The sequence below is a fragment of the Sesamum indicum genome, linkage group LG3 (assembly GCF_026168435.1).
Source record: "Sesamum indicum cultivar Baizhima isolate 11 linkage group LG3, ASM2616843v1, whole genome shotgun sequence".
NCBI lineage: Eukaryota > Viridiplantae > Streptophyta > Magnoliopsida > Lamiales > Pedaliaceae > Sesamum > Sesamum indicum.
Window position 1 is genome coordinate 28,469,061 of NC_142659.1, and position 20,336 is coordinate 28,489,396.

Consider the following 20,336-nt stretch of genomic DNA (forward strand, 5'->3'; position numbering starts at 1 on the left):
ACTCAGTGAATAATATGAAAGAAGCAACGCAATGGATGATTTCCAGTTTCCTAAGTAGAGTTGCTGCCGAAATAAGAAACTTCACGAATTTCATTCGATGTCAGGCTTGCAATGGATGATAATTGGCCAAGAACCTTGATTAGGTTACTACTATTTTCATGTGGATCAGATATTCAGAAATTCTGCAAAGTTTTGAGATATATTGACATTTCTGCAAGGAGTGACACATTTTTAAGACAAATTGAACTGGATGTGCCTGAGAAACTAAAGTACTTGAGATTAGTAGCATCACTCCTTTATCACAGTAGAAGTTAACCAGTAACATATCCTCAAGCAATGGAGTGGTAGAGATAAACCTTTTGAAATCTGTAGGAGGCCAGAGTCCACCGTAGGAAAGATGCAAATGTCTGAGATGATCAAAAGTAAATAGATGGTAAGAGATCAGGCGGTGGGCATCTGAGATGGATGAGAAGAGCATGAGTTCTTCAATGCAATGGTTTGACAAGAAATGCATCCAATGGTCAATAGCAGGAGAGCTTCGAAAATCAATACCCTTGATTTTAATCAAACTTGACTATGGATCCTTTATGAAGGAACATAACTTGACAGATAACGGACTCAATGTGGTACTTTACGGGTAATTTCAGTTTGAAATTCCAATCAAATACAAGGAACCGAATAGTAACCCCCATTTGTACCACCACCATCTTGAGAGTATGCTTGTCCTCGCAACATCATGCAAGGACAACAACTTAAGAATGTTGTTTATGACATTGTGCGGAAGGTTGTTAATTCTATCAGCCTCAAAGTCTTCTGTCCATATATACCTCACACTCGTCTGCCAATGGTTATCAATAAGTAAAAGAATCACTTCCGATAGGTGCTTGTAGGTATAAATGACTGAAAACGCTGCATTCTGCACGAGGATGAATATCAATAAAAAGACGGGAAAAAATGGGTTCTCTTTTCTATGATTTCAAGACAGAACTCGTTCTTAACGAAACAAAATGTCCTAAGAACATGTAACTATGTAAGAGAACATGTCGGAGGAACTCAACTGAAATACGAGGATTTCACTTAACACCAGTGAATCGCAACACCATCTTTCATCTAAATTTTAAAGTTAGGAGGGGCAATTAAGAAGAAAATGATTCTCATTTCTCCAGCTCTAAAATAATTAGTAACTCGAGAGAGAGGGAGAGAGTGAGAGAAATAAACAAAACACTTAATATATCAATAAACAGTCAATGCAGTAAGGCTGTCTTCAACAGTTTAAACACTGAGTCAAGGCAACATGTCATATTCAAAACTAGAAACTTAAGCTAGTTGTCTACCAAAGAAATCTGTTAAGACAATGGACATCAAACATCTCGAAATATGATCCTAGCCATTGGTGATGCTCGTCGGAAACTAACCAACTGTTTTAACATGTTGGATCTTGCTTCTTCTCCAGCTGCATACCCACAATGAAACTCCAGTTTCCTAAGTGCAGTGGCCTTCAATAGAAGAAGCTTCACAAATTCCATTTCAGGCTCCAGACTTGATGCGCAAGAGATCTTCACATTTTGCAGGCGACCTAGAGGAATGTTATAATTTTGTTGTGCCTTTAGATATTGAGAGGTGGTCGCCATGTCTGCTTTAGATGACTTTGATGACTAGAAGAGGAGGATGCAAGTGAGCACGTGTAGTCTAACACATGAAGAAAAATGAAGAAAGATACACATACATGTGCAAACAACATCACACTTACTTCGATTTTAAGACTCTGCAAATTAGGGCAGCTTCTAATCAAGCATAGTACACACTTGACTTCAACTATGTACCGGAAATCAATGAGAGAAAGGCTGAGATCCGTTAGATGGTTAAAGTACCACGGAAGGTTCTGCGGCTCAGCACCTTTAGCCAAGAACTAAAAGACATGCAACAGAAAAAGCAGATATCAGTGGAGCGCCAAGGACACTTATATATTGAAAAGAGGCAAACAAGATATTTTCTACCCGCAAAAAGCCACCATCAGATTTCAAAGATGATAGTTTACCAAGAACCTGAATCAGGTTCCTATCACTTTCAGTTGGCTCAAATGTTGAATACTCATCAAATGTGGTCATAAAAGACATCGTCGAAAGGTGTGATGCATTTTTGAAGCAAAATACAAACAATTGGCCATAGAAGAAAAAAGACTTGAGATTTGGAGCATCAATCTCGAGCTCTCCTGTTTCGCAGTATAAGTCTTCCAGATCCAAATACTCAAGCATTGGACACTTAGAGATCAACATTTTTAACTCTGCAAGTGCAATCTCAACATCTACAAGTTCAAGTCTTAGAAGCCTGTTGAATCCTTTGAATGCAGGGGGCAGACTGATGAAAACATCGGCAAGATACAAATGTCTGAGATGATCAAAAGTAAAGAGATGATAAGGAATCGGCTGTGCGATAAAGGTATAACGAAGTGCGAGTTCTTCAACTTGATGGTTCGACAAAAAATGGAGCCAGTGGCCGATAGCAGGATAGACTTTGAAATCAACATCCTTGAGTATGAATTTGATTATGGGCCCTTTGTGAAGTAACAGTATTTGATAGATAATGGGCTCAATGTCGTATTCTTCGGGTAAACTTCCTTGGAAGATTTCATTGAATACAAGGTAAGGTATAGATACCCATTTGCACCGCCACCCTCTTGATAGAATGCTTGTCCTCACCACTTCACGCAATGGCAAGTATTTAAGAATGTTATCTATGATATCGCATGGAAGGTTGCTAATTCTGTCGGACGAAATGGAACTCTTAATCCTTGTTCTGTCCATGAGGTTCAAAAATGTCCTGCAATGATTATCAATAAAGCAAAATCCCAATTAATGAGTCCGTGGAAACACAAGAAAACAAGAGAATGGAAGAGTTCGAATAATGGTAATGTTTTATTTTCAGTAGAAATCTGTATTACATACAGGGCTCTTGCTGATACAAACTTTGGTGAGAGGAACAGTACACAGTTTCATGGATCAAGTTGATCAGGACAAAAACCAAAACAATTTTCTTGCTAACATAACTTTGACATCATATTAGACAGCTGGAAATGAAATGTAAATCCTCAAAAATAAACAAAGTGCTCCTAGTTCTTTACTTCACTAATGTACAAGAAACCACCTTAGCAAAATCATCAACAACAAGCGACTCTGATTTCTTATAGTTTTCAAATTCCTAGCCTTTGGATTGTTTCATCCTTTCATTTTAATGCATGAGAAAGTGTGATTCTTGAAAATATACCAAGACTTACACTTTAACAGAGGGACCAAAACTTTACCTGAGTTAGAATTTCTTCTTAAGAGCCACTCCAAGTCTCTAACTGTTTGAACCGAACGAATACTGATATGTGTTTGTAGGTTGTGGCACTATTACGAGGAGCAACTGGAAAGTCAGTAGGGTTTTTTAATGCGTCTTCAGCCATTAAATAGAAACAAAAGGCCTTGAAATTTTAAAAAAACCCCTACAACAGAAAGAGGGGGAAATTATTTTAATAATGAAAATTAAAAAATTAAAGAATAGCATAATTTTGGAAGTTTTGAAAAATTAGGCAGCATCAGAGATAAAGATCAAATTAGAAATAAAAAGATTTTCATTTATAAAAAGAAAAATGTGTTGAACAAAGAAAGAAATCAATAAAAAAGGGAAAGATTAACATTCCAAGAATAAAAGGTGTTAAAAAAGGGAAAGGTTGACATTCCAGGTAAAGAATGTATTGAAAAATGAAAGAAGCTAATTAAAAAAGGAAAAAATTGACTTATTAAATTAGTAAAAATACCCTATTCACCATTGAGATGAGGGCAGGAAAAAATAAAAAACTTGTATTTACGTTCTATTATAATTATATAAAATAGGACCCACCATGATTTTTAGTACCATCAAATTGGCGTCGTTTATAAGAAATCAACACAGTTTTTTGAGTTTGAGAAATAATATTTAAAATCCCAACAAAAATAGTTTGATATATATAGATTTATTGAAAATTCAAGTATTTCACATGGAAGAAATGTTTGGGAACTTCAGAAAATGGCCTTGCGCAGCCGCATCCACTCATTTTGCATTAGCACTCACTAGCACCGTCTCTTCATTGCGAGCACATAAATGGGTATTCAAAATTCATGGGAAGAAGAACAAGTTTTTGGTCAGCCACCTGCGATATGCTTTAGAGATTAATTCCCAGCAATGGTGAAATAAAGTGGTAAAATTTTAATGTTATAATTTGTGTATATAATTTTATCCGAATTTCCAGTTAATGTTGTAAGTCAAAAATATTTTGAGGATTCTACAAGAAAAGGATACATCAAATTTGATTGTATGGAAGAGTACAAAAATTCTAAGAGAATTTAGACAAGGTCCCGATGAATACAAGTTTCAAATGGAATGAAAATTCTCAAGGGAAGTTATTTTATTTGATGTTCTTGCATGTTTCATTTTTCTTAATATAGTAGTGGTATGAAAAGCGAGGTAATCCTTCTACAGAAAAAAAAAAAAAAAAAGAGTGAGAATGATTTTGTAGTCAAAAGATGAAAAAGAAAAAAGGGAAAATTAACTTTTAAATGCAAAAAAAAATTATGAAAAACGGTGCTATTTTTAAAATTTTGAAAAATATAGACAGAACTGGGATTTGAAATCCCAATTCTCTCACAATTTTTTTTTTCAAAAAAATAAATATCCTGTTTTGAAATGGGATTTCCCATTTTGATTTTTTTATATCTATTATTTGCTTTTAAATATTTGACCAAAATTTTATCTTTTTCAATTTGAACGTTCTTTTTTTTTTCTTTTTTGAATTTTTAAAATTATTTCACTGATTGTTTTTTGTTTTCTCTGGTTAATTTTTGCATTCATTTTTTCTCTTTTTCCTCAAAAACTTCTTATTATTTTTTAATTTATTCAATTAAAATAAAATATAATTATCTTAAATTTTTTAAAATTAACTGTGCACATACATTTTTGAATTGCCACACGCACTAGTAATAAAAATTAGAGATAGCTACACCATTTCTTCTGAGGTTTGGTGTAACCACACGCAAATCTCACGTGATTTGAAAAACATTGACGTCTATTTTCATCTAACAAAAGCCATAAATGAAATTTCAAATCCCAGTTTTGTTGCATATTTATTTTTTTTCTAAAAAATTGTGTCAGAACTGGGATTTCAAATCCCGATTCTACCTATATTTTAAAAAAATTTAAAATAGCATATTTTCATAATTCTTTTTTGTATTTAAAAAATAATTTTTCCAAGAAAAAAGAGATGTGATACAGAGGTGAGGTGTGGTAGACCTTTGCCATGATGTGTGCCAACATGACAAAACAATACATAATAAAAGAAAATTATTTTTGGTTTGAGGGGGAGATGGTATAGAGATTGCTCCGACTCTCCCACCTATGTGCGGTGACCTATCTCTTGTTCCAGCTTTTTGTTAGTTATATTTTCAAAGCATCAGATTGTAACACTTGTTGTAATTCGCTTGACGTTCTAAACTTGAGCTAATACATTTTTGTTTATGCATGATAATATAACACTTTAAGGATAAAATTTTAGAAGAAAATGCACATATCCTGTATAGTGATTATTGCAACAAACATGACCCCCAAAAGGCGGTGATAAATTCAACTTTTTATCGATATTCGTAATAACTTTCTTAAGGCATATAATAGAATGTTTGGAAGCCAACAACAGTCTTCCTTGAGGTGCATATAAGAACGCCCCGGAGCAAAATGATAATAAAATTTTTTTAAGGCGCAAAATAGATTCCCAGAAGAAAAATGATGATCAAAACTTCATTGAGGTGCATAATAGAATGCCTCGAATCAAAATGATAATCAAAGCTTCCTTGAAATGAATAATAAAACGTCCTGAAACAAAATGATAATCAAAGCTTCCTTAAGGCTCAAACTGCAACCCCCTGAAGCTAACAAAAATCAAGTTGTCTTAAGGCGCATAATATAATACCCCGAAGCAAGGAATAAATATGAGAACTCATACAAAAAATAAACATACTAGACAAAATACTAAAATAAAGCATGCAGTAAAAATACAAAAACATTAAAGTTCAAACTCAAAATGAAGTTAATGTTAAAGTAGGGAAAAAATTCTTAATTATATAAACCTCGAATTTAAATTACCATCAAGAGACATTATCTCGACTCTCAGCGGGTGAGGCTAAGCCTTGTAACCAAATTTGTAATGGATCTAGTTGCAAGGATCAGGCTAATTCATTTTGAAATTATTTTTACACTCAGCTTTTGAATTTTTACTATCGATACTTTAAGACAGACCATATCTACGGAAGAGCCCATGATCCGATTGAATTCCTAAATATCCTAAGGATATTCAAGAATTGAGGGTTGTTGATAGAGGTAAAAACCAAACTAGAAATAAAAAGGTCGTGATTTACAAAAAAGAAGGTGTTGAAAAATGAAAGAAATCAAAGAAAATGGGAAAGGTATGAAAGAAGCTAAAGAAAAAAAAGGAAAAGATTGACTTGCCAAATTAGTGTAATATTGTATTAGTATAACCCATTCATCATTGAGATGAGGGAAGGAAAAAAAAAAAAAAAAGAGACTTGTATTTATATTCTATTACAATTATTCAAAATGAGACCCCCCCCCCCCCCCCCGATTTTTTGCACCATCACTTTGATAGGTTCTTGTATTATTTCATTTATTTTGTCAAATTAGTACTATTTTTTCTTTTAAGTATCATACAATAAATATACAATCTAAAAAAATTATCTGATATTAATATTAAAATAAATTCAGTAAGTCAAAAGTCATTCATTTTAAAATTTTCAATAGTACTTCTAATTTAATAAATTTGAGAATTTTTGTCTAGAAATTTCTAATGTTATTTTTACTTTTGAAGTTTGGATTAGTATTTAGATCTTACTCATATGCAATCATTATAACTTTTACTTTGCGTAGGTGAATCAATCTTCTAGAAAAGAAATATTTTTAAATTATTTCTTAGTAAATTAACCACATTGAAATATTATTTCCCATTTATTTTTAAGATATATATTATTCATTCTCTAAGTAGTTTAGAGGAATTAAGAATGCCAAATAATTTTCTTTTTTGTCAGAGTTTTGCTCTTATAACTATTTCTTACTAATTACTGGAAATATTGTCCCAAGTAAATGAACAAATGTCTTTTCACAATACGAATAAAACTTAGACTACATGCGGATCGATGGATTTGAAGTTATTGATTTCAAATCTTTAGTAACAAATTCTATGAATTCATCTGATTAATTCTAAATTCAAAAGACTTTTAAATCCTTCATATTTTAAATTTAAACTATATTTTGTTAAATACTGATGAATATTAAATTCCTTTAATATGAAGTCTTTTCAAATCTTTTATGTCAAATCCTCCTATAAAACTAAAATTCTTCAACCCAAATATAACTCTAAGGGATTCTTTATTTTATATATTTAACAATCATATCTTGTACTTAGTGATATTATCTTACCTCAAACACATTGTGGTAAAAATTAAAAATACATTAGTACACAATCCAAAAATTGTTATTTATAATTAATATTAAAATAAAATCAATTAGTTAACTATTTTAAGTGTTTCAAAAGCAAAATTGATATTTTTTCAAAAAAATCATACATGATATTTATTCTTTAATATTTATTGAAGTTTAGGTTAGTATTTTTTTATATATTATTCAAATGTTATTTATTATAGTTTTTATTATGTGCAGTAAATTATTTTTCACTTAAAGTATTTAATTAAAATATCTTCTAACAAATTAATCGTGTCAAAATATTATTTCGTATTTAATTTTTTTATTGCATTTATCACTGTCCAAGTAGTTTAGAGGTATTAGGACTATTAAATAATTTTTTTCTTTTCTGATATAATATTATTCTTTGCTAACTAAATTCGATTAATTATTAAAAAGATTAAGTAAAAATATGAATGTCGTTTCACAAAATCGTGAAATTCAAATTGAGCTAGTTCATGGAGTAAATCCATTACTCAGTGAATAATATGAAAGAAGCAATGCAATGGATGATTTCCAGTTTCCTAAGTAGAGTTGCTGCCGAAATAAGAAACTTCACGAATTTCATTCGATGTCAGGCTTGCAATGGATGATAATTGGCCAAGAACCTTGATCAGGTTACTACTATTTTCATGTGGATCAGATATTTAGAAATTCTGTAAAGTTTTGAGATATATTGACATTTCTGCAAGGAGTGACACATTTTTAAGACAAATTGAACTGGATGTGCCTGAGAAACTAAAGTACTTGAGATTAGTAGCATCACTCCTTTATCACAATAGAAGTTATCCAGTAACATATCCTCAAGCAATGGAGTGGTAGAGATAAACCTTTTGAAATCTGTAGGAGGCCAGAGTCCACCGTAGGAAAGATGCAAATGTCTGAGATGATCAAAAGTAAATAGACAATAAGAAATCAGGCTGTGGGCATCTGAGATGGATAAGAAGAGCATGAGTTCTTCAACGCAATGGTTTGACAAGAAATGCATCCAATGGTCAATAGCAGGAGAGCTTCGAAAATCAATACCCTTGATTTTAATCAAACTTGACTATGGATCCTTTATGAAGGAACATAACTTGACAGATAACGGACTCAATGTGGTACTTTACGGGTAATTTCAGTTTGAAATTCCAATCAAATACAAGGAACCGAATAGTAACCCCCATTTGTATCACCACCATCTTGAGAGTATGCTTGTCCTCGCAACATCATGCAAGGACAACAACTTAAGAATGTTGTTTATGACATTGTGCGGAAGTTTGTTAATTCTATCAGCCTCAAAGTCTTCTGTCCATATATACCTCACACTCATCTGCCAATGGTTATCAATAAGTAAAAGAATCACTTCCAATAGGTGCTTGTAGGTATAAATGACTAAAAACGTTGCATTCTGCACGAGGATTGAATATCAATAAAAAGACGGGAAAAAATGGGTTCTCTTTTCTATGATTTCAAGACAGAACTCGTTCTTAACTAAACAAAATGTCCTAAGAACATGTAACTATGTAAGAGAACATGTCGGAGGAACTCAACTGAAATACGAGGATTTCACTTAACACCAATGAATCGCAACACCATCTTTCATCTAAATTTTAAAGTTAGGAGGGGCAATTAAGAAGAAAATGATTCTCATTTCTCCAGCTCTAAAATAATTAGTAACTCGAGAGAGAGGCAGAGAGAGGGAGAGAGTGAGAGAAATAAACAAAACACTTAATATATCAATAAACAGTCAATGCAGTAAGGCTGTCTTCAACAGTTTAAACACTGAGTCAAGGCAACATGTCATATTCAAAACTAGAAACTTAAGCTAGTTGTCTACCAAAGAAATCTGTTAAGACAATGGACATCAAACATCTCGAAATATGATCCTAGCCTTTGGTGATGCTCGTCGGAAACTAAGCAACTGTTTTAACATGTTGGATCTTGCTTTTTCTCCAGCTGCATACCCACAATGAAACTCCAGTTTCCTAAGTGCAGTGGCCTTCAATAGAAGAAGCTTCACAAATTCCATTTCAGGCTCCAGACTTGATGCGCAAGAGATCTTCACATTTTGCAGGCGACCTAGAGGAATGTTATAATTTTGTTGTGCCTTTAGATATTGAGAGGTGGTCGCCATGTCTGCTTCAGATGACTTTGATGACTAGAAGAGGAGGATGCAAGTGAGCACGTGTAGTCTAACACATGAAGAAAAATGAAGAAAGATACACATACATGTGCAAACAACATCACACTTACTTCGATTTTAAGACTCTGCAAATTAGGGCAGCTTCTAATCAAGCATAGTACACACTTGACTTCAACTATGTACTGGAAATCAATGAGAGAAAGGCTGAGATCCGTTAGATGGTTAAAGTACCACGGAAGGTTCTGCGGCTCACCACCTTTAGCCAAGAACTAAAAGACATGCAACAGAAAAAGCAGATATCAGTGGAGCGCCAAGGACACTTATATATTGAAAAGAGGCAAACAAGATATTTTCTACCCGCAAAAAGCCACCATCAGATTTCAAAGATGATAGTTTACCAAGAACCTGAATCAGGTTCCTATCACTTTCAGTTGGCTCAAGTGTTGAATAGTCATCAGATGTGGTCATAAAAGACATCGTCGAAAGGTGTGATGCATTTTTGAAGCAAAATATAAACAATTCGCCAGAGAAGAAAAAAGACTTGAGATTTGGAGCATCAATCTCGAGCTCTCCTGTTACGCAGTATAAGTCTTCCAGATCCATATACTCAAGCATTGGACACTTAGAGATCAACATTTTTAACTCTGCAAGTGCAATCTCAACATCTACAAGTTCAAGTCTCAGAAGCCTGTTGAATCCTTTGAATGCAGGGGGCAGACTGATGAAAACATTGGCAAGATACAAATGTCTGAGATGATCAAAAGTAAAGAGATGATAAGGAATCGGCTGTTCGATAAAGGTATAACGAAGTGCGAGTTCTTCAACATGATGGTTCGACAAAAAATGGAGCCAGTGGCCGATAGCAGGATAGACTTTGAAATCAATATCCTTGAGTATGAATTTGATTATGGGCCCTTTGTGAAGTAACAGTATTTGATAGATAATGGGCTCAATGTCGTATTCTTCAGGTAAACTTTCTTGGAAGATTTCATTGAATACAAGATAAGGTATAGATACCCATTTGCACCGCCACCCTCTTGATAGAATGCTTGTCCTCACCACTTCACGCAATGGCAAGTATTTAAGAATGTTATCTATGATATCGCATGGAAGGTTGCTAATTCTGTCGGACGAAATGGAACTCTTAATCCTTGTTCTGTCCATGAGGTTCAAAAATGTCCTGCAATGATTATCAATAAAGCAAAATCCCAATTAATGAGTCCGTGGAAACACAAGAAAACAAGAGAATGGAAGAGTTCGAATAATGGTAATGTTTTATTTTCAGTAGAAATCTGTATTACATACAGGGCTCTTGCTGATACAAACTTTGGTGAGAGGAACAGTACACAGTTTCATGGATCAAGTTGATCAGGACAAAAACCAAAACAATTTTCTTGCTAACATAACTTTGACATCATATTAGACAGCTGGAAACGAAATGTAAATCCTAAAAAATAAACAAAGTGCTCCTAGTTCTTTACTTCACTAATGTACAAGAAACCACCTTAGCAAAATCATCAACAACAAGCGACTCTGATTTCTTATAGTTTTCAAATTCCTAGCCTTTGGATTGTTTCATCCTTTCATTTTAATGCATGAGAAAGTGTGATTCTTCAATATATACCAAGACTTACACTTTAACAGAGGGACCAAAACTTTACCTGAGTTAGAATTTCTTCTTAAGAGCCACTCCAAGTCTCTAACTGTTTGAACCGAACGAATACTGATCTGTGTTTGTAGGTTGTGGCACTATTACGAGGAGCAACTGGAAAGTCAGTAGGGTTTTTTAATGCGTCTTCAGCCATTAAAAAGAAACAAAAGGCCTTGAAATTTTAAAAAACCCCTACAACAGGAAGAGGGGGAAATTATTTTAATAATGAAAATTAAAAAATTAAAAAATAGCATAATTTTGGAAGTTTTGAAAAATTAGACAGCATCAGAGATAAAGATCAAATTAGAAATAAAAAGATTTTCATTTATAAAAAGAAAAAGGTGTTGAACAAAGAAAGAAATCAATAAAAAATGGAAAGATTAACATTCCAAGAATAAAAGGTGTTAAAAAAGGGAAAGGTTGACATTCCAGGTAAAGAATGTATTGAAAAATGAAAGAAGCTAATTAAAAAAGGAAAAAATTGACTTATTAAATTAGTAAAAATACCCTATTCATCATTGAGATGAGGGCAGGAAAAAATAAAAAACTTGTATTTACGTTCTATTATAATTATATGAAATGGGACCCTCCATGATTTTTAGTACCATCAAATTGGCGCCGTTTATAAGAAATCAATACAGTTTTTTGAGTTTGAGAAATAATATTTAAAATCCCAACAAAAATAGTTTGATATATATAGATTTATTGAAAATTCAAGTATTTCACATGGAAGAAATGTTTGGGAACTTCAGAAAATGGCCTTGCGCAGCCGCATCCACTCATTTTGCATTATCACTCACTAGCGAGCACATAAATGGGTATTCAAATTTCATGGGAAAAGAAGAACAAGTTTTTGTTGTGTGGTGCTCTCCATGTCCGCATCAGAATACGCGTCTCACTAGAAAAGGACGCTAAGAGTAAGTATGGTCGTTTACATTTAGAAAGACACGATTGCATGCACAAACGGCATAACTTACTATGACTTCAAGACTTTGCAAATTCGGGGAGTTTCTAATCAAGCATAGTGCAGACATGACTTGAGCTATGCATTGAAAACCAAAATAGGAAAGGCAAAGATCCGTTGGATGGTTAACGTTGGTAGGAAGTTTCCGCGGCACACCACCTCTAGCCAAGAACTAAAAGAAATATACAACTGAAAAATCAGATATCGATGGGTCGCCAAGGACAGTTATATATAGAAAAGATTTGAGATTAGGAGCATCAATCTCTAGTTCTTCTGTTTCCCAGTCTAAGTTATGCAGATCCACATATTCAAGCATTGAACATTTAGAGATCAACTTTTTCAACTCTGCAGGTGCAATTAGGACAGATTCAAGATCAAGTCTGAGAAGCCTGCTGAATCCTTTGAATGCAGGGGGCAGACTCATCTCAACCTTGGCAAGATACAAACGTTTGAGATGATCAAAAGTAAATAGATGCCGAGAAATCACATAGCTTATGCGGAAGGTGGAAGGCCGTAGCATCAGTTCTTCGGTTTGACAAGAAATGGAGCCAGTGATTGATCCTAGGAATGATTTCGGTACCATCAACATCAAGTGTTAAGAGGGAACCTCACTATGCTTCCTTTGTGAAGTAACAATATTTGATAGATAATCCCTCAATAATTTCCATGTAAACTTTCTCTCAAACTTCCATAAAAAATAAGATAGGTATAGTTATCCATTAATGCACGAGGAATATATTGATTGAACTTAAATATTGTCATAATTAAATATTATATATCTTATGATGTCCATTGGGGTTAATTTAATTAATTAACTTCATTTGATTATTTATCAAACCATTAAAATTAATCCAGTGTGATGTGGTTGAAATTTACGAAAGTATAAATAGAAATTTTACCCGCGGCACAAGTGAAAACACAATGTTCGAGGGGATTTCTTGATAGGTGTGGTCACAATTAATGATAGTAGATGAGTTAAAAAAATAAAATTTTTGATTTGGAAGTTATATTGTGTAGTAGATTCTATTTGTTTACCTCATATATGTTAAATTATTTTTTTACCGTATAGATGAATTTTTTTACCAATACACATTAAAGTGCTTGAAGTAATTCATAAAAGCGGAATTAGTTGATCTTATGAGTTAGTTAATTATTTAAAGGGTTGTAGGTTAATTGAATGATCTCATCATTTAATTAATTAATTAATTAATCAATCAAATTGATTTGTTTAAATTTAATCAATTAACTAATGCATCTAAATTCAATCTTTACCCTGGCTAATTAATTAACCAACTTAATTATAACTGATCTCATAATTAATTCATCCATTCAAATTCTTGAATTAACTAGCACAATGAGTAATTAGTCCTAAAATTATTCAAAATAAATGCAAAGAATTTATTACTAAATCTATAATTTAAAATTCACAAAGGAAAAAAACAACAAAAGATATATAAAGCAGAACCACCTAAAATAAGAAGCAAAGAGCAATAGCAAAATGGAGTAAATCCTGAAAACAGGTTTCAGAAGAGCAATAAAGCATTGTCCATTGGAATTTTGAGCTGGTTGATAAACCAGAGCTTAATCTTTTAGATATGATCAAAATCTCGAACTATGATCTCAGCTTGCACTGATGCTCGACGGGAGCTCACCAACTCTTCAAAAATCTCAGGTCGGGCTTTTCCTGAAACATTACTATTTTTAGTGATGATTTCCAGCTTCCTGAGTGCAGTTGCCGCCGACAGAAGAAGCTTCACAAATTCCATTTCAGGTTCCAGACCTGAGAAGTTTCGGATGTTTATGTTTTCCAGGCTACTGAGAGTAATTTCACATTCTTGTTGTGCCTTGATAAATTCAGCAGCAGTCTTCAAGTTCTCCGGATTACGCAAGCCTAATGCCTATAAGAGTATCACAGGAGTGAATTAGTATGCCCTTTCTGGAAAGAGGAAATACAAAGAAACATGTGCTCCGCGGGGCGCCACTTACCGTAATTGTAAGACTCTGCAACTTTGGAGAGCTTCTGATCAAGCAAAGTGCACAAGTCACTTCAGCTATGGTACTCAAATTAATGATCCAAAAAGTAAGAAGCCTCATATGGTTAAGGTCGTTTGGGAGTTTCTTCGGCACACCATCTCCACTTCCACCTCCAGCCAAGTACTGGAACAAATATTCAAGATAAAAGTCAGAGATCAGAGGCAAGAAAATTCACACTTTCAGAAAGAAAAGCAAAATCAAATTATCCCACCTGCAGAAAGTCTCTATTAACTGTCAGTTTTGTAATGGATGGGAGTTGACCAAGAATCCTGACAACATTACTATCGTTGGGCTCGAATTTTGCAAAATCATTTGGCATCTGAAGATCATGAAGGCTTTTAAGTCTGTGAGAAGTCATCGTCATTTCTGCAAGAAGCAATGTATTTTTGAAACAAATTGAACTGAGTCTGCCCCGGTAGGAAAAGAACTTGAGATTAGGAGCGTCAATCTCGAGGTCTCCAATTGCTTTGGTACCAAAGCTCTCCAGTTTCATATACTCAAGCATTGGACATTTAGAGATAAAACTTTTGAATTCTCCAGCTGAAATGAAGACATTAAAAAGATCAAGTCTGACAAGCCTTTCAAATCCTCTGAATGCGGGAGGCGGCTTGAGCTCACCATAGACAAGACACAAATGTGTGAGTTCATCAAGAGTAAATAGAAATTCAGAAATCACGGGATGGCTGTCTGGGAAATCAAAACAAAAGGTGAGCTCTTCAACATGACAGTTCGACAAGAAACGCAGCCAGTTGTCGATACCACGACACATTTTCAAATCAGCAATTGTGAGTGAGAACTTGGTTATGCTTCCTTTGTGAAGTAAAAGTATTTGATCAATAATGGAAACCCAGTCGTACTTCCTCAATAAGTTTACTTTGCAAGTCGAACCAAATACAAGACATGGTATAGTTTCCCATTGATACCGCCACTCTCTTGAAAGGACGCTTGTCCTCACTGCCTCACATAAAGGCAAATACTTAAGAATGTTATCAATGACATCACATGGAAGGCTGCTAATTCGATCAGTTTCCATGCAAATCTTTGTCCTTCTCATGTCGATATAATGTTCACAAATCCTGCCAATGATTATCAAGAAATTAGTAATTGTCAACAGGTGCATCGAGAGACAAAAAGGCCTTGATTCACAATTATCAGAGCTTTCGCATGATACAGCTTTGATCAACAAACATTATAAGGTAAATTGAAAGGCAAAAGGAGTTTGTCTAGACTAGATTATATATGCAGTTACTACAATGTCAGCACCAGAACCCGTTTTTCTCACAGGAGGCGACTATAATACAGATGCTACGTACTCGGAAAACTCAGGAAACAGAACAAAAACTGCTGAAATCACAAATCAAAGAATAAAATATGACTGCTTTCGTTTGCAAGAACAAAACAATTCCTGTAATTTGGAAACAAGTTCAATCCTCAGCTTCTTGATTTCTCGGTTGATTTGGTTGCTTGAAAAGCATATTTTTTGAAGCACTTCTCTTTTTCTTTTAGAAAAAGTAAATCAATGTTACAGTAAAACGAGCAACTAAACAATATAGTAGTTCAATAAATTACAATTAAATTAGGAGACAAGCAGTCACGGACATGTCTGGTAAGACTCAAAACACTATAGTACGATACCTCAGTTTTAACCACCAGACCAAAACATGATTTATTGAACAAAGACTAAATCTTGAACTTCTCCGAATGCAAGTATTGAACTATTTAATTTCCTAAGAGGAAAGACTAAATCTTTTTTCTAACATTCACAACATATAGAGTAAAACGTAGTAATCTGTTTTTCATCTTCGTTATTACCACAGAGAAGGCCGAAAAGAATAAGAATTACATTCATATTCTTGCACTGCAAAGTGATCCAAAGACGGGATAGCACAAAATCATGGGCAAACAACAAGGCAAAAGTAACAGGAAAAACACTATTATCCATCATGGCATCGCATAGTTCATAGACAATAACACACAGAAATTTCAAGTGAAAGACGGAAAAAAAACTACAAAAGTTTACCTGAGAGAGAATTTCAATTGAATCAGCGTGTGAAGCGTACGGGTACGATTTGCATATGATTTGGTGTTAAATAGCCGTAAGAATCCAGGAAAAGCTCAACTTCTAGCAAACTTATGCTTCTTTTTTTTGTATTACTGGATAATATACAAAAAATCTAAGTTAATACTTTTCCAGACCTATTGCGGATACTAAGTCAAAAATTTGTATACTAAATTGTGAAAGCGTTTATGCTTAGGATCGCAATTCTTTGCATAAAAGATTTTCTGTTATATTTTTGTGCCACTAAGTTAATACCCAAGTGTGTGCTATTATTATAATTTAATTATATTTTTAAAATTTAAAAACAACATATGTCGATCACTTATTAAAAAATTCTTGATGTGTTAAGATATTGAAAACAAAAGTGTTTGGTATATCTAATTAAAAGGGGATAAATTCAGTATAATTACATATAAACTCCGTATAATTTAAAAAATTACATTTACCACCATTGAGATTAAGTCATATTCACCGAATTTATTGATGTTAACAAAAAAAAAATTATACTTGAACACAATTGACTTATTACTAATTTATTGCAGATCAAATAAATTTTTAATATGACAAAATTACACTCACACGTCTTCACGCGTGCAAGCGAGATATATCTTTACCATTTCAATGCGAGCACAATTTTCATTCAATTTTTTATTAATATTAATAAATTCAAAATATTTTGACTAATAAAGAACCTATTGCTTAGACGAAGGAAACTAGATGTAATTTATTAAATTATAAGAGATTTATACGTAATTATATCAAAATTTAGGGCAAGAGAACATAATTATCCCAATTTTTAATTCGAAGATTGAATATGAATTGTATTTGGATCAAGTTTATTAGATTGTTATATTCAATGGACATGATCAATCATCTTGTGCGACCCTATTCGTCATCGATGTAGATTGTGTCGTGAACAAAGCAAAATATAAAACTCATAAAAGAAAATTTGAGCGAGTTGTTTTCAGCGGATATAATAAAAGATGCAAACAATGTTTCAAATGGGATTAAGATTAAGATGTTCCAATATGAATTGGACGTTTGGTGATGCTGGTCTGAAACTCAACAACTCACTGAACATCTTGGATCCCGCTTCTGATCCTGCTCCTGAATATATGGAGCAGATTTCAAGTTTCCTAAGAACAGTTGCAGCTGACAGGAGAAGCTTCACGAATTCCATTTCGGGTTCCAAACCTGAGAGTGCTTCAATCTTCACATATTCAAGCCGACTCATGACAGGAAATTCACCTTCCTTTTGCATCTTCATCAGAAATTCAGCGGTTGTCTTCATTTCCGGCACATCTGAGCTGGTTGATAACTATAATTGAATCATAAGATGATGTCATATGTATGAGGTTCTGAGACGAGGAAATTTGAAGGAAATGCATACCCTGGAAATAGTGGTGTCACTTACAGTAATTTCAAGACTCCGCAAATTAGGAGAGCTTCTGATCAAGCAAACTGCACAACTCACTTCTGATATGGAACTAAACGAAATTCTAGGAAACGAAAGAAACTGTAGAAAGTTAAGGTTGTGAGGAAGTTTCTGTGGCAGGCCACATCTACTCAAGACCTGAATCAAAATGAGAAACAACAAAACAAAATCAGAGATTAGATTAGTTGGGGAAATTCATATATTTAAAAAACAAAATATAAATAAAATCGACTTCCTTTACATCGAGAAAGCAGCCATCTAACTCCAGTCTTGTGATGGAACAAAGTGGATGGAGAAACTTGATCAAATCATTCTTATATTGGAAAAGAAAATGAGATTAGGGGAGTTAAAAGCACACGTATATTTAGAGGGGGGGGGGGGGGAGCGCTATCAACTCCCTTACATTGAAAAAGTGGTCATCGTACACCAGCCTTGTGACGGAACCACGTACATCGAAATACTCAATCAAATCATTCTTATAGTCATCAAGTCCGTATGACCAAGACATCATTGACAATTCAGTAAGGAGTGGTGCATTTTTAAAACTAATTAATGTGAGGAAGCCTGAGAAATAAAAGGACTTGAGATTAGGAGCATCAATATCCTCAAGGTCGCCCCATGTATATACGTCACAAGTGTGTATCAAATTCAAACACTCGAGCATTGGACATTGAGAGATAACCCTTTTAAACTCTCCAGGCATAAAGTCGACCTGCTCAAGGTGAAGAGTGACAAGCCTACCTAATCCTTTGAAGGTGCGAGGAGGCCTAAGAACAGCATCAACAAGATACAGATGTTTGAGATGCTCAAAAGCAAATAGAAAGTGAGGAATCGGGCCAAACGGGAGATGATCAAGTGTGAGTTCTTCTATGGGATGATTTGACAAGAATTGCAGGGAGTGGTCAAGATAAGGACTATAAATCGTTTTAGGACCAGTTTTGAGTGAGAACTTGACTATAGGTCCCTTGTGAAGTAACAATACTTGATAGATAACGGACCAAGCTATGTACTTTTTAGTAATTGATTTTGGTGGGAAAGTTTTTGGATCAAAAATGAGATGTGGAATAGTTACCCACTTATACCGCCATTCTCTTGAGAGAATGCTTGTTCTCACAGCTTCAACCAAAGGCAATAACTTAAGAATGTTATCCATGATATCACATGGAAGGTTGCTAAGTCTATCGCCCTCACACCCTCCCATACTTGCCTGAATGTGAAGGCTTTTGAGCCTGGAGGGGTATCTATATATAGCTGTAATGCTAATAAAGTATTAATAAAAAAACTGAAAAGTCGGGAGGCGGCCTTTGGTTTCTCTTAAGATGTAAATCTCTTAGTATTCCATGCACACTTTTCAGTATTCTTCATTTTCAAGATTACATTTGGTTCAAATTTATTAGTAGCTACTTTGTATGCATTAGGGAAAGATATTCAATGCCGCATGCAACAGACAACGTTAATCAACTTACCACATTCATAAGGGAACGGAAGGGACTTTGCATTTTTGTAGCAATTGATAGTGGGCATTTCTAGGACCAATCTAACCTCGTTGCCCAGTAGTGCTTGACAGGACTTGCTTTACCCCTGTTGCATTGGTTAAGCTCAAAACAACAATTTAACAGTTCAATTGTTTGCGTATATGGATGCTTCACATTGCTAACAATACTGGGGACAATCTAAATCATGTTTATCGATATTTCAATTGGTGTAATGTGCAATTTGATTAATATTTATATAGAAAAAATTAAGACCTATTTACAGGTAGGGGTCAATCAAATTCCCCCACCTTAGCCTAAGGTTTGAAAAAAAAAAAAGTTGATAAAAGCAGAAAATTAAAAACAACACATGTCGATTACTTATTAAAAAATTCTTGATGTGTTAAGATATTGAAAATTTATATGATATTGAAAAAAAAATGTGTTTGGTAATCTAATTTAAAAGGGATAAATTTAGTATAATTACATATAAACTCCTTATAATTTAAAAAATTATATTTACTTTTATTGAGGTTAAGTCAAATTCACCGAATTTATTGATGTTAACAAAATAAATAAAAATTATACTTGAACCCTATTGATTTATAATTAATTTATTGCAAATCAAATAAAAGTTTTTATAACAAAATTATACTCACACATCTTCACGCATGTAAGCGAGTTTATCTTCACCATTTAAACATAAAAAGAAAATATTTTACTTGCAATAATCAATTCTAAATCAATGAACAGTAAATAGCAATTTTCATTCAACTTTTTATTAATATCAATAAATTCAAAAAAATTTGACTAATAAAGAACCTATTTCTTAGACAAAGGGAGCTAGATGTAATTTATTAAATTATAAGAGATTTATACGTAATTATACTAAAATTTAGAGGAAGAGAGCAATTTTATCTCAATTTTTAATTGTAAGATATTAGATTGTTATATTCAATGGACATGATCAATCATCTTGGGCGACCCTATTCTTCATCGATGTACATTGTCTCGTGTTCAAAGCAAAATATAAAACTCATAAAAGAAAATTTGA

General features: G+C 33.6%; 3 protein-coding genes across 3 annotated transcripts; all 3 read right to left on the minus strand.

The window, feature by feature from the left end:
* Positions 1-1,204: 1,204 nt before the first annotated feature.
* Positions 1,205-3,432, minus strand: LOC105159083 (F-box/FBD/LRR-repeat protein At1g13570-like). Its single transcript, XM_011076026.3, has 4 exons — positions 3,302-3,432; positions 1,998-2,820; positions 1,751-1,909; positions 1,205-1,655 (listed from the first exon to the last, which is right to left on the minus strand). The coding sequence occupies exons 2-4, from the start codon at positions 2,802-2,804 to the stop codon at positions 1,362-1,364; spliced, it is 1,260 nt and encodes a 419-aa protein (XP_011074328.1). The 5' UTR covers positions 2,805-2,820; positions 3,302-3,432; the 3' UTR covers positions 1,205-1,361.
* Positions 3,433-9,231: 5,799 nt separating this feature from the next.
* LOC105159267 (uncharacterized) lies at positions 9,232-15,808 on the minus strand. The gene is made up of 8 exons (XM_088878162.1): positions 14,528-15,808; positions 14,269-14,439; positions 13,877-14,180; positions 12,470-12,843; positions 10,973-10,992; positions 10,025-10,847; positions 9,778-9,936; positions 9,232-9,682 (listed from the first exon to the last, which is right to left on the minus strand). Exons 1-8 carry the CDS (start codon positions 15,434-15,436, stop codon positions 9,389-9,391), a joined length of 3,054 nt encoding a protein of 1,017 aa, XP_088734288.1. The 5' UTR covers positions 15,437-15,808; the 3' UTR covers positions 9,232-9,388.
* A 1,564-nt stretch (positions 15,809-17,372) lies between these two features.
* Positions 17,373-19,011, minus strand: LOC105159269 (F-box/FBD/LRR-repeat protein At1g13570-like). The gene is made up of 4 exons (XM_088878163.1): positions 18,214-19,011; positions 18,052-18,141; positions 17,790-17,948; positions 17,373-17,693 (listed from the first exon to the last, which is right to left on the minus strand). Exons 1-4 carry the CDS (start codon positions 19,009-19,011, stop codon positions 17,373-17,375), a joined length of 1,368 nt encoding a protein of 455 aa, XP_088734289.1.
* Between the last annotated feature and the right edge of the window lie 1,325 nt (positions 19,012-20,336).

Coding starts and splice junctions, on each gene's coding strand:
- LOC105159267 (XM_088878162.1), bottom strand. CDS start 15,436: ATGCACCTGTTGACAATTACTAATTTCTTGATAATCATTGGCAGGATT. Junction 14,181..14,268: donor TGCAGAGTCTTACAATTACG/GTAAGTGGCGCC, acceptor ATACTCTTATAG/GCATTAGGCTTGCGTAATCC. Junction 9,937..10,024: donor CTGATGGTGGCTTTTTGCGG/GTAGAAAATATC, acceptor CATGTCTTTTAG/TTCTTGGCTAAAGGTGGTGA.
- LOC105159083 (XM_011076026.3), bottom strand. CDS start 2,804: ATGGACAGAACAAGGATTAAGAGTTCCATTTCGTCCGACAGAATTAGC. Junction 1,910..1,997: donor CTGATGGTGGCTTTTTGCGG/GTAGAAAATATC, acceptor CATGTCTTTTAG/TTCTTGGCTAAAGGTGCTGA. Junction 1,656..1,750: donor TGCAGAGTCTTAAAATCGAA/GTAAGTGTGATG, acceptor CTCCTCTTCTAG/TCATCAAAGTCATCTAAAGC.
- LOC105159269 (XM_088878163.1), bottom strand. CDS start 19,011: ATGGGAGGGTGTGAGGGCGATAGACTTAGCAACCTTCCATGTGATATC. Junction 17,949..18,051: donor TAGATGGCTGCTTTCTCGAT/GTAAAGGAAGTC, acceptor ATTTTGATTCAG/GTCTTGAGTAGATGTGGCCT. Junction 17,694..17,789: donor TGCGGAGTCTTGAAATTACT/GTAAGTGACACC, acceptor ATTCAATTATAG/TTATCAACCAGCTCAGATGT.